General features: G+C 38.4%; 1 protein-coding gene across 3 annotated transcripts in view; it reads right to left on the bottom strand.

Annotated features, from left to right (window-relative positions):
* The window catches only part of amotl1 (angiomotin like 1), a 110,778-nt gene that overhangs the window by 79,023 nt on the left and 19,478 nt on the right, over positions 1 to 12,277 (bottom strand). For all 3 annotated transcript variants that reach the window (XM_059964633.1, XM_059964634.1, XM_059964632.1), the window contains exons 2-4: positions 8,762 to 8,908; positions 7,259 to 8,186; positions 695 to 968 (exon numbers count right to left, since the gene is read on the bottom strand). In XM_059964633.1, coding sequence (XP_059820616.1) covers positions 695 to 968; positions 7,259 to 8,186; positions 8,762 to 8,908 — 1,349 coding nt within the window. The remainder of the gene's footprint in view (positions 1 to 694; positions 969 to 7,258; positions 8,187 to 8,761; positions 8,909 to 12,277) is intronic.

The following is a 12,277-nucleotide window of genomic DNA, read 5'->3' as shown; positions in this document are numbered from 1 at the left end:
TGGAGCGGAAGGCCCTACCTCAAAAGCAGGTGCAGCAGAGATGGAGAAACTATGAGAAAGGAACGGCCTCCTTATTAAGGGAAGGGTGGGTGGTGGTGTAGCCTTGGTAGCTGTGGGTTGCTAACTCCCTCCTGTACTTTCAGCCCAGATGAAGGATCTCAGCCCAAAACATCAATCAACTTGTCTATCTCCCGTCACAGTTGACCCTCTAGCAGATTGTTTTTTGAAAACCACATGTGTACATCAACCACAGTGAAAAAAAAATGACTGGATATACTGAGAAAGCGCCAAATAGCCTTGAAATAGTAATGGATTAAGTAATAGAATAGAATGATCAGTTGTTACTGAAAAATACTGAGTACAGCATCTCAGCCAAGATACTGTCACACTTGGTTATGCTTATTCCTCTTGAGTAGTGTTCAACATCGGGGTTCTGTTCAGTAGATTTTGATGTAACATGGTTTATTCTTGAAAACATTCCTAAAATCATAACATGTTTAGGCTCTAGTTTCTTGATATGCAGCTTTTAATTATCTGTTCCTTCGGGCTAATGGCGGTAGTTATGTTGCTTTTAGAAATTGGCTATATAACAGATTAACTCATATGGCTAGCAACTGCTACAAATACCTTAACAATGAACTACCTTTGAGACTTGGCTGGTTGTTAATGTGAAAGAACAAAGGAACCAAAGTACCTTTTGTAGCTTTGCAGTTTTCTCACAAAAACCATCCAACTCCTGGCGCAGGGCTCGGTTTTCCTCTGATAACATCTCCACCATCTGCTGTGCACGTGCCACAATTGAAACAGCGTCAACAGAAAATTGTTGGTTTGAGGCAGATGCTGGCTGTGGCTGGGGAGAAACAGGTTGGATTGTTGCAAGCTGCAACTGATTTTTTTCCAGTGAGCTCTGGGAAGACATGGGGCTGTGGTGCTGCAATGGCTGTGGTTGACAAAATGCCTGGCATTGCCTAGTAAAACAAAGCAAGTATCACAATAAAGATAAAATTAATACAAGTGCATGAAATGGCTCGCTTTATATTGCATCTAGCTGCATCACACTTTAAGGTCTCAGGACATCTGGATGGTGATGTCTATGTGGCAAAGAACCTCTGGAATTCCATTCCAAAAGCTTTCCACCATTATTCCAGTATGATACTCCTTAAAACCTCCCACTTTGACCAAGCTGTTGACCACTTGATCCATTGCAATCTGGTATTACATTTTGATGTCTATTGAATCCATTTGGTAAATTTCACTTGATAGGATTGTCAGGTTCAAACTTTCAGATTAGTCAGAATAACGACAAAATCCAAATTCTACAACTTAACTATCATGTTCACCGATTCACATAAAGCACAGTAAGGTCCAGTTTGCTAGCTCTCCTTCACCTCATTCCTTATTGGGACTTCAATGTTCCCTGTAATATGACAGGATTCATTGTTTAAAAAATTGCCTTTCCTGCTTATTCCTATAAAAATTTTAACCACTAAATCCACCTCTCTACCCACCCCCAGAAAGAGGGGCTCAATGATCAAGTATACCAGTCAAGTCAAGCTCAGTTGCTCAAACATGCCACCATGCGGTATAGATCTCTCTAAATCTATGCCCCATGCTTGTATATTCCAGCAGCTAAAGGGGAAGACTTAAAAGGGACCCGAGGGGCAACTTTTTCATGCAGCGGATGGTGAGTATATGAAACAAGCTGCCACAAGTGGTTAAGGCAGGTACAATAGTACCATTTAACAAGCAGTTGGATAGGTTCATGGAGGGGCAGAATTTAAGAAGAATAATGAACCAAGTACAGGACATTGGGACTAACTGGGTGGGCACCACGGTTGGCATATAGATTCGCTGGTCTGAAGGGCCTGTATCTGTGCTGTATAGCTCCACAACTACAGTGTCTATAAGAAGTATTTCTCCCCGCCCCATCCCCAGAAGTTTTCATGTTATAGTGTTTTACAACATTGAATCACAGTAAATTTAATTTGGCTTTTTTAAAAAAAGGCACTGATCAACAGAAAAAGACACTTTCATGGCAATGTGAAACAGATCTCTATACCAAGTAATCTACATCAATTACAAATATAAAACACAAAATTATTGATGGCATAAGTAGTCACCCCCTTTAATACAACATGCCAATTCATCACTAAATAGTGGCTTGAAGGGGGTGAATACTTATGCAGTCAATTACATTGTGTTTTATATTTGTAATTAATTTAGATCACTTACGTAGAGATGTTTTCACTTTAACATGAAAGAGTCTTTTTCTGTTGATCAGTGTCAAAATAGCCAAATTAAATCCACTGTGATTCAATGTTGTAAAACAATAAAACAAGGAAACTCCCAGATGGGTGAATTTGTTTTATAGGCACGGTATGTACAAAACCTAACTTACAACTAGGGTCACTAGTGAGCTCATGTTACAGGATGCACCATGCCAGACCCAGTGTTGGAGCTCATGAAATCTCTTGTCATTTGTAAACACTGCTTCTAAATAAATCTTCTGAAAACAAGTCTTCAGTTGGCCATTTATATACTTTTTTTTAAACAAAATGAACCACTAGTTTATGTTCCTGCTGGCACACAATTCCATACATTATTCAGTTCATTTCTCAATCTGTATTTTTCATTGGTTTAAGCTTTTTTTTTCCACTCACTACAAAAATATCTTTGCAAAAAATGAAAATGGAGAAAAAGAATATTCTAGATACAAATGGTCTTTGCATCTTCAAATTTCTTGTGGATTTGGTTTTCATATAATTCAAACAGCTGCACCCAAAATCTAAGAAATTCTTCTAGTTAAGGGCCAACCAATATCGAAATCAACCTTGTCTTTCCAAAATATCCTGTCTTTTATTCTACATCACTAATTTTTTTTATAAAGTACTTAAGCAGCTTATTTAAAATTCAAATGTATTGCAAATCTTCTGGGAGACATTTTTAAAATGAATCACTGGAAAGCCAAATAATTCATTGCAAGATTTTTTTCTCCCTTTCTTGAGGGAGTTATCCAGAACATTGATTAGACTTTGCTATAGAACTACTGAACAATTGGATTATTTGTACTTGCACTGAGGAACAAAGATGGGAGAACAGAACATTTTCTGTTTCTTTAGGATAGTGTTTAGAATGGTCAGCCCAGCAAACTATGGCTGCATGCCAAATTTTTAAGTTTGCAACACATTAGTCCCAGCATTGCTAGAGTATTTTGACTTGCTACTGCATTTCACTCAATCTACTGGAAATTTCCACAGCAAAAATGACATAACTATTCGCCAAATAGTGGCTCCTTTGTAACATAAACTCTGTGGGCTTATGTTCACTGATATCTCAGTAACACAGTGGTGTACTATATTCTTATAAACTACCTTTGAATATTGACATTATTCTATTTTTGAGTGATTTCAAAATCACACAGCTAGTTGATTTATAAAGTTTGCTGGCACCTCTTTTTAAGCTGAATATTGTTCTGCATTGCCGTGCATTATTTGAGTGGAAAGGCATATTATGGGGAAATCACAGCAGTGTGTCTTCAAGAATTCTGCAAGAAGAGGCATAAAATCATGCAGACACAAACAGGCTATTTCCAAGTACAAAATTAACACGACTTAAGCAATAAATCTGATATGATTAGTAATTATTTTACTGTAAAATTTCTAAAAATATCTGGCTGAGAATACGACTGGTGGGTAGGTAAGTTTGTTTGCTGTTGCTACAGGCTGAAATTAAACATATACTTCTGAGATATAGGATTTCACAGCTATAAATGCTGTCTGGAAGTTAACAAACCAAGACTGAATGATATTGACATTTCTGAATCTTTATGGTTTAGATGATTAAGAAAATATGAAGACAAAATATAAGAGACACTTCTTTTCCCCTTATTAGGGAGAGAGCAAGAGCCTGTGGTATGTTGAATGACTGAGTGACTGAGTAGTCTTTGGGGTACTGCAAGTCTGTGTCTTTATTGATGCTTTGCTGCATGCTTGAGTGCTCGGTGGAGGGTGCTGATGTTTTGTTTTTGCTGGTGAGGCGGGGGAGGTTGTTGCCTTGCTGTTGCTTGTGGGTGGGAGGGGGGAGCTGGGGGGGGGGGGCTCTTTGGAGTTCTAACATTTAACTGTCATTCATTCTTTGGGACACTCCTCTGTTTTTGTGGATGTCTGCAAAGAAAAAAATTTCAGGATGTATATTGTATGCATTTCACTGACATTAAATGTACCTTTTGAAACCTATTGCTGGTGAAATAATAACATTTACTAGTGTGTCGAACTGCCAACTTTTATGCACTGATTTCAGTGGGAGCGTGGATTCTCAAGGACAATCTTCCCTTACAGTCAAGTTTTAAACTGGGCTCCTCATTATTTGCAATGTAACAGTACTGAGTTCCACCAGGATTGCCCCGCTTTTGGATTTCAAAGTCTGCAAACTTAGCCTGAGATCACTAATACACCTGACAATACTGAGGCTCCATTCAAACTTCTGTTTCCCTCACCACAAAAAATACTTTATTCATAACAATTACAATTGAGCAATGTGGGGCATTCTTCTGTAGTCATTCACTGCATCTTATATTTACATTTGCTTATAATATTTACCTCACATCATTTTTCTTTCCTAAACATGGGATCAGTGATAAATTTTGAGAGGTTATTATACAGCACCCAACTTTTCAGTGTCCAGTGATGGGTGGGCACTAGACCATGGTCTTTCCTCATAATGCCTTGGTAGAACTCAAACCAGCAATGTGACCAGTTTACTGATAAGTTCTACTGTAATTAGTTAAAGTGTGTGGCATACTGGATGAAGAATGAAAGAACCCAGCACCACTTTAAATTAAATGGTACACCAATGAAATGCATTAACTTTCTCCAGAGAAACATTATTGAACATTGTGAAATTGAACTGCTACTTGAAAGAATATTGTCCTCCCACCTTCAAATCTTTTCACCTCCTTCAGTATGCATCTGACCAGCAAATTGCTTTCCCTCCTTGCTAGTTTTCTCCCTACTCTTACCTCATTCTAACAAATGCCTCTCATATCGTTAGGACTCACAAGAAGTACACAATTAACTCCCTTTGCTCATTTAAAAAATATGCCAACTCTTAATGTAAACACAGTTGCTACTTTTCATAAGTTTAAGCGAAGTTGCCACTGACAGACAAAACTATTAAGAACATAAAATTAGAAAGTAATTGATATTGTCCTGCAGCCATTTCCTGCACGTTACCAAATGTAAGCAAACGGGGTCAACAGGACACAGACAAGTGCAGTTGAGAACACCGGAGCTCAACATTCTTCTTACAGCACCCAATTTCCACAGCTATAACTAAGCATTGTCTACTAGTTTGAACCAATGATGGAGAAGTATAGATAGAGATGATATCCCAGAAATCAGGAGTGGTGAACCATTTTGAGAGGGTGTACCCAAATTGGCAATAATCTTCTTAAAATATTCTCTCACCTGTTGTGGTAATTTTGAGCAGAGATTATCATTGATTAATGAATACCTAACAATACTTATGGCTTTTTTAAGGAAAAGGGAGGAGTCCTCTTACTTATGTGTATTCACTGTTTTACAATTATTAATAATAGTACAACAGAGACAGACTGAAATAACTGAAGCATTTTAGAAAACTTGTCAAAATTACTAACATTAATCTTTTAAAAAGACAATTGAACAAAAACATTGTTTTTAAGTAGTATTGAGATTGTAACTGTTTACAATCCAAAATATCAATGTGCAGATCAGGTCTGCAGGGATAGCAAAATGTATTATCCAACTTCAGATGATCTCACAACCCATCCAGTCAAACCAGCGTGAAATCTTTCTTGTGAAGACATCTCATTGATCTCAGGTTGTAAAAAAAGTCACTTGCTGCTTAATTTGGTAGTAAAGATAATCATCTTTTTTATTATGACTGGGGTTTAAAGAATCAAGGGATGGTACTGCGTACCACGTGCCAACAAACTTACACAGGGCACACGTGCCATAGATTCACCACACCTGTCCCAGATAATGGCAAATATCAGAGGATTATCCAACGGGAGGGAACTGCTGAACTTAGGAAGTGCAGAATCTTTTCCAATAGACCCAGTGAGCTGAAATGCCAGTAATTTAACTTCCAAAGTCAGTATAAAAGCCAGAAAATATTATACCTAGTGTACTATATAACTAAACTGTACCACTGAATGAAAATGGAGATAGAAGTGACCTCCAAAATTAATTGAACATAGCTTGTAGAGAAAACTAATGTTAACTTCAGGCTTATGATGAGAGGGAAAAAAGCAAAATTATTCTTGTGTGATGATTTTAATGTATCATTCCAAATTATATCCATCGTTATTTTCATCAGTGACAGTACTGCGAGAACTCAATAGGGCAAGCAACATATATGGGGCAAAGGATGGTTGAAGGTTCAGGTTGAAACCCTATATCAGAAGAGATGCCCATGCATTTGACTCTGCAAATAGTACTTGAAATGTAGAGTTCTTCTATTTATTCATTATTTAGAGATATGGCACAGTAACATGCTCAATGAGCCCATGCCGCCCAATTACACCCATGCGACCAATCAATCTACGAACCCCTAGATCATTGGAATATGGGAGGGAACTGGACCACCCGGAGGAAATCCATGCAGTCTCTGAGGAAAGTACAAATTCCTTACAGACAGAGGTGGAACTAAACCCAGGTTGCTGGCACTGAAATAGCATTATGCTGACCGCCACACTGCCATTCTTCCTACTGCTTTTTTTTAAATCTAGAGGTATCCATGTTCTGCAAGTGCAAATTCAAGAGTCTCACAACCTATCGGTATAGCGTGCGCATGTGACGCATGTAGGCACCGCAGATCGACGAAGTGGCACAGCAGTGATGCAAACCATCCTTTGATCCAACCTTTCAGAGCATAGTCTTCACTGGGAATACACGACCAGAGAATTCAGAACATAAATCGAAATGTTCTTTACAAGCATGACAGAAACTTGAAAGGTCAAAATTCCATAAATGAATGCTCACATTTTAAATGGACCAAAATTCTCATGAAACCCATCTTTGAATTTGTGAAGTGTGCACAAGGTTAGGATCAAAGTCTCATACAGCTGATACTATTCCTAAAAATGCTCGTAAAAACAGGAAAACAACCCCAGAGTAAACTAATCTGTACACATCATAAGGAATCTAACATTATACTTCCACAATTTCTTCTGTGTAACATGCATTTTTGCAAAAAGTGCAAGCAGAACTGTTATTACCTAGCCGACCCATATTCTGGTGGTGATTGATATCGTAGGATGGTTGCCTCCTGTCTAATGGCAAGAGTGCCAGTATATGGTTTTGGCAATTCCTGAAGAATTCCTGAGGGAGCATCATTGTAGAAGTGCCCAAGCTCTTGAGATTGATTAAGTGTTGAAAATATCTGCCTGACTTTAAATGGGTATTCTGGAGGTGGACCTCTTGAATCTACTCCTTTTGTGGGGGTCTGTGGAGATGGTTGTCCCCCATTCTTGAAGACTTTGTTACTTTGTTGGGAAGGAATATTGTTGGTTGAGACAGCAGGATGTGACTTTACACCATTCCGCTCCAGAGAAAGTTGCATTAACCTCTCACTAAGTGAACGAACATGACCTTGTTTAAGTTCTTTCAGTGCTTCATCTTTGTGCACCTGCCCAGAGCTTACTCGGTTGACTGTAGGTCGCCCCTCAGTTTTTGCTTTCTGACTGGTGGCTCCAGTAACATATAAACCAGGAGGAACAGTTGTATGCTGCTGTCCTCTGAAGAACTGAGACTGTGCTTTGGCTTCCTCATAGGTTGGTAGCTCATCAATATTTTGCTGCACTATAGTGAGTTGAGCCTGCTTCTCCATCACAGTGTTGTCCACCTGATGCTCTTGCCCTTGAGGTTCTTGGCGTGCTGACTGGTGGACCATTTGTAGATCTTCCTGAACAAGGTTTTCTGTTGAAGAGTGCGTGCTCCCAATGCCGTTGGATGGTCCTGCACTCCCCGTGGCTTGCTGTTGTATTGCCAGTAAGTTCATGTTCTCATTTGGATTCCCATACCTTAAATGCTCCTGAATTAAGCGCTGCAAAACATTTCCTGTTGCTACTTCTTCTGAATCTCGCATTTCAAATTTCGGAGCCCTGAAGAGTTCCTGAGGAGGGTGGCTGGAAAGTAGCTCTTTACCTAGAAAAAAGAAGTGTTATATTTTTTATGTGCTTAACTTAAAATATAGGTAGTGGCATTATTTTCTCTACATTTGTATTGCTTTAAAATGTATTACCTGATTATTTACATTTTTCTAACTTCGTTATGCACCACTATTCTATGTGTTTGTTATGTAACACAAAGGCTAAATGGACTTCTAAAAAATTTCAGTGTCTGGGAAGTGTCAAGAAAGAGGAGAACAATGCAATATCTTTCTTTAGGTACTCAAAGGAGACCTGTAATGCATTGATTTCTTTGAAATGTATTGTCGTGCTGTTCTGTAAGGCACTGGGGATTTCAATCTATGTTCACAAGAGAACAGTGAGTTCAAAAGAACACTCATTTATGCTGTCAGTTTATCTAAACTTAGAAGTCTAAAAGAAATAAACGGAGCATTTGCAAGTTATTGATATAAACCGAACTTCAATTTCAAGAACACATCTTGAATCTCTCATTAATAGAAGTAATTTTCCCAGACCACATCCCCCTATACAGAGCAGAACTCAATTTTCATTTAACTCTTGCTATCAGTGAAAAGTCAGACAGAAAGGTACCTTCTTCACTTGCATCAGTTTCTTCTCTATTTAATAGAAAATGTGCATGACACAGTTCAACCTCTTCATAAGAACCCTGTTCATATAGATATCCATTTTGTTCTAATAGACAAAATGGTGTACCAGGGTAATAGGCATCAAAGGAATCTGTAAATTAAAAGAAAATGTCAATTAACAGCAGCAATCCACCTAGTTTACAACAAAGACCGGGCATTCTTGGGCTCTTTGTTGTAAGTACAGTACTATCACTTGAAGATAGATAACAAGATAAGATGAGTAATTTTAGTTTATTTTTACTTGCTTATGTTCTTAGTATATTTTAAAACCAATCTAGTGCAAACTATCAATGTTCCTTGATTTTTATTTTCCTTCTTACTTTCTGCACTACTAGATACCACCATTAAGAGGCATTGGCCCAAATTCCTGTGCAATGTGCTGAATTCCCTCTCCCTTTTTTTCCTAAGCTTTTAAAGTTTTAAAAGATCAAAGTTGAGCTTATTGTTGTATGCACAAGGACATGTATGAACGGGTGAAATGAAAACCTTATCACAGCATCACAGGCACTTAGCATTCACAAGAAAAACATTAAAAAAATTATACGCAATTTTTCACAGAATAGAATACAATTGAAACGAAGGTCCATTTTTGTGCAATGTGATCAAATTGGTCACATTGTTGCTAAAAATCTAGTGATTTGGCTTTTGTTGGATGCCTCAAGAACCAAATGGTTGAAGGAAAGTAGCCGTTCTTGAATCTGGTGCTGTGGGACTTTAGGTTTCTCAGCGGTAGCTATAAGAGCCAGCAGTATTCTTCCCTACACAATGCCAGGAAATAAAGCACAATGAACTAAGTGAGTTGCTGAGTGTACTCAGATGTTGAGAAATACGGCAGTCTGTCTATTTTGTAACTATCAGTGTTTCCAGGTTCAATTCCATTTAAAGTGCAGAGAAGTGAATGTGAACACAAAGGACTGCTTTCTACTATGGTATAATACTAAGGCCTTGGCTGGCTGTTCTACTGCAGTACTAAAGATTGGGTCATTGAGCTTAGCCCTAAAGGTTTGATTTTCAACCAAAGGAGAAGAGTTTCTTTTAGAAATTGAGGCATTAAGAGCGAAATAGTTCGAAAGACTAGCGTTAAAATAGATCAAAGCAAATTTCAGAAAACAGAAATAACCAGATTTGAAGACGAAATTATGAAGCAGAACGAACACCATCTTTTCAAGCAGTGAATCAGTGGAATTCTTTTTTTCAGGGAAGCACTAAAGGCTATCTCATTAAATATATTTAAAACACAGTTAAACAAATTTTTGCAAAGCAGAGAAATGAAGGATTTACGGGGAAAAGGGAGCTAGCTGAGTTCACGGCCAGATCAACCACAACTTTATTAAATGGCAGAGCAGATTTGACTGGCCAGATGGCCGACTCCTGCTCCTATATTTTATGTTCTTGCTTTGCAGATCTTAATGGGGTAAATTTATTCCATTGATTTTGTTTTTCTGGAATTGGTTGCCAGTTACCACAAATTGGATGCCACCTCAGGCCTTCAATAAGCAAAAACAGGTCTGTGGGTTACTTTAATGGCAATCCTATCTAATCTGAATTGTTAAATGCAAAGTCATTATTCATTGACTTGCTGTCCATGGATCTATACATTTATGAGATTGGCCACATATTACAGAGAGCGTTAGTAACATATCCCTTTTCTTCAAATTCCTTGCCTGTGCATCCTGTTTGCCATGAGGCAGATTGCATTTGATGTTGTTTCACGTTGCCCAGTTAGGAACACTTGGGATCCGAAACATGGGTAGATTTGTCAGAGGCAGGGTCTAGAAAGTAATCTGGGTGTGTGGTTGATGCCAGGGTTAGGAATATCAGGCATCAGGAGATTAGTGTACTTACAGGTGGAGCTAAGGCCAGGGACATTACAGATCAGCAATATGTGAAGGTACACATTTCAAAGGTCTTCCAGCACAGGCCAGAAATTATTGAGGAGAACTAGGTGACACTATCAGTAGTTGTCTTAATAATAGAAATAATATGACACAACCTAAGGAGTACACAGCTTCTTCTAAATGTGGAGAACCACAAAGATTCTCTGCTTTCCCCTCCAGAGTGCCCTATCAGAGATTTATCCAGCATAACCTGTGAAATACCTGGGATTTGAACTGTTTGGGAAATGCTCCTGATGATAAAACATTATGCTTTGTGAAAAGTTGCAACTAAGTTCGATAGCGCACTGAAATATAATAATAACTTAACTATCTCCAAGGGTCTAAAAATCATTTTATGTTGGATTGTTTTAAAATTCCCACTTTTTAAGGTGAAAATAACAGGAGATGAGTGGGCATCATGGTCAGTATAGACTCTATGAGCTGGTTTCTAGCTGGGGTTATGAATTTGGGCGAAATTAACAACTCCTGGTTACTGCTTCAATTAAAGTCCATAGAAAATAGAAGAGTACAGAACCATCCAGAGTTAGTTATTCTCCTCCCTGCAAGGTTGCAGTAATTCAAAGACAACTGAATTGAAAAAAACAAGCTAAAGCTTACATAGAAGCTGTTATAATGATCAGTCGCAGACTTCAAATGCTTGTGCTCAAGAAATCCCAGAGGATGAAGGAGGACAGAATAGTGATGATGGCAGAGGAGCATTGGCTGGAATTTCTGGAAGCAATTCAGAAGGCACAAGATACATCCCAAAGAGGAAGAAGCATTCTAAAGGAAAGATGACACAACCATAGCTAACAAGTCAAAGCCAACATAAAAGCCAAAGGCAAAGATTAGAGGGAAGTTAACAGATTAGGAAGCTTTTAAAAACCAACAGAAGGAAACTAAAAAAGTTGTTATGAAGGTAGCAATGGATTGTGAAAGTAAGCCAGCCAATAATATTAAAGAGGATACCAGAAGTTTCTTCAGATACATAAAGTATAAAAGAGAGGCAAGAGTGGATATCAGACCACTGGAAAACGATGCTGGAGCAGTAGTAATGGGGGACAACAAAATAGTGGATGAACTGGATAAGTTTTTTGCACCAGTCTTCACTGTGGAAGACACTAGCAGAACAGTGGAAGCTCCAGATGTCAGGGGGCAAGAAGTGTGTGAAGTTATCATGATTAGAAAAGGATCTTGGGAAATTGAAAGGTCTGAGGTGAGATTAGTCACCTGGAACAGATGGTGCACACCTCAGAGTTCTGGAAAAGCGTCTGAAGATACTCATGGAGGGATTAATAATGATTTTCAAGAATCACTAAATTTTGGAATGGCTCTGGAAGACTGGAAAATGGGAAATATCACTCCAAGAAGGGAGAGAGGCAGAAGAAACTATAGGCCAGGTAGTCTGACTACAGTGGTTGGGAAGATGTTGGAATCAATATTAAGAATGAGGTCACAGGGAACATGATAAACTAGTCCCTAGTCAGCATGGTTTCCTCAAGAGAAAATTTTGCCTGACAAATCTATTGAAATTCTTTGAAGAAGTAACAAGCAGAATAGACAAAGGAGAAATGGTTGATGTT

This window comes from Hypanus sabinus, chromosome 3, assembly GCF_030144855.1.
Source record: "Hypanus sabinus isolate sHypSab1 chromosome 3, sHypSab1.hap1, whole genome shotgun sequence".
Classification (NCBI taxonomy): Eukaryota; Metazoa; Chordata; class Chondrichthyes; order Myliobatiformes; family Dasyatidae; genus Hypanus; species Hypanus sabinus.
The sequence above is the reverse complement of the archived record's forward strand: the minus strand, read 5'-3'. Positions and strand labels throughout refer to the sequence as shown.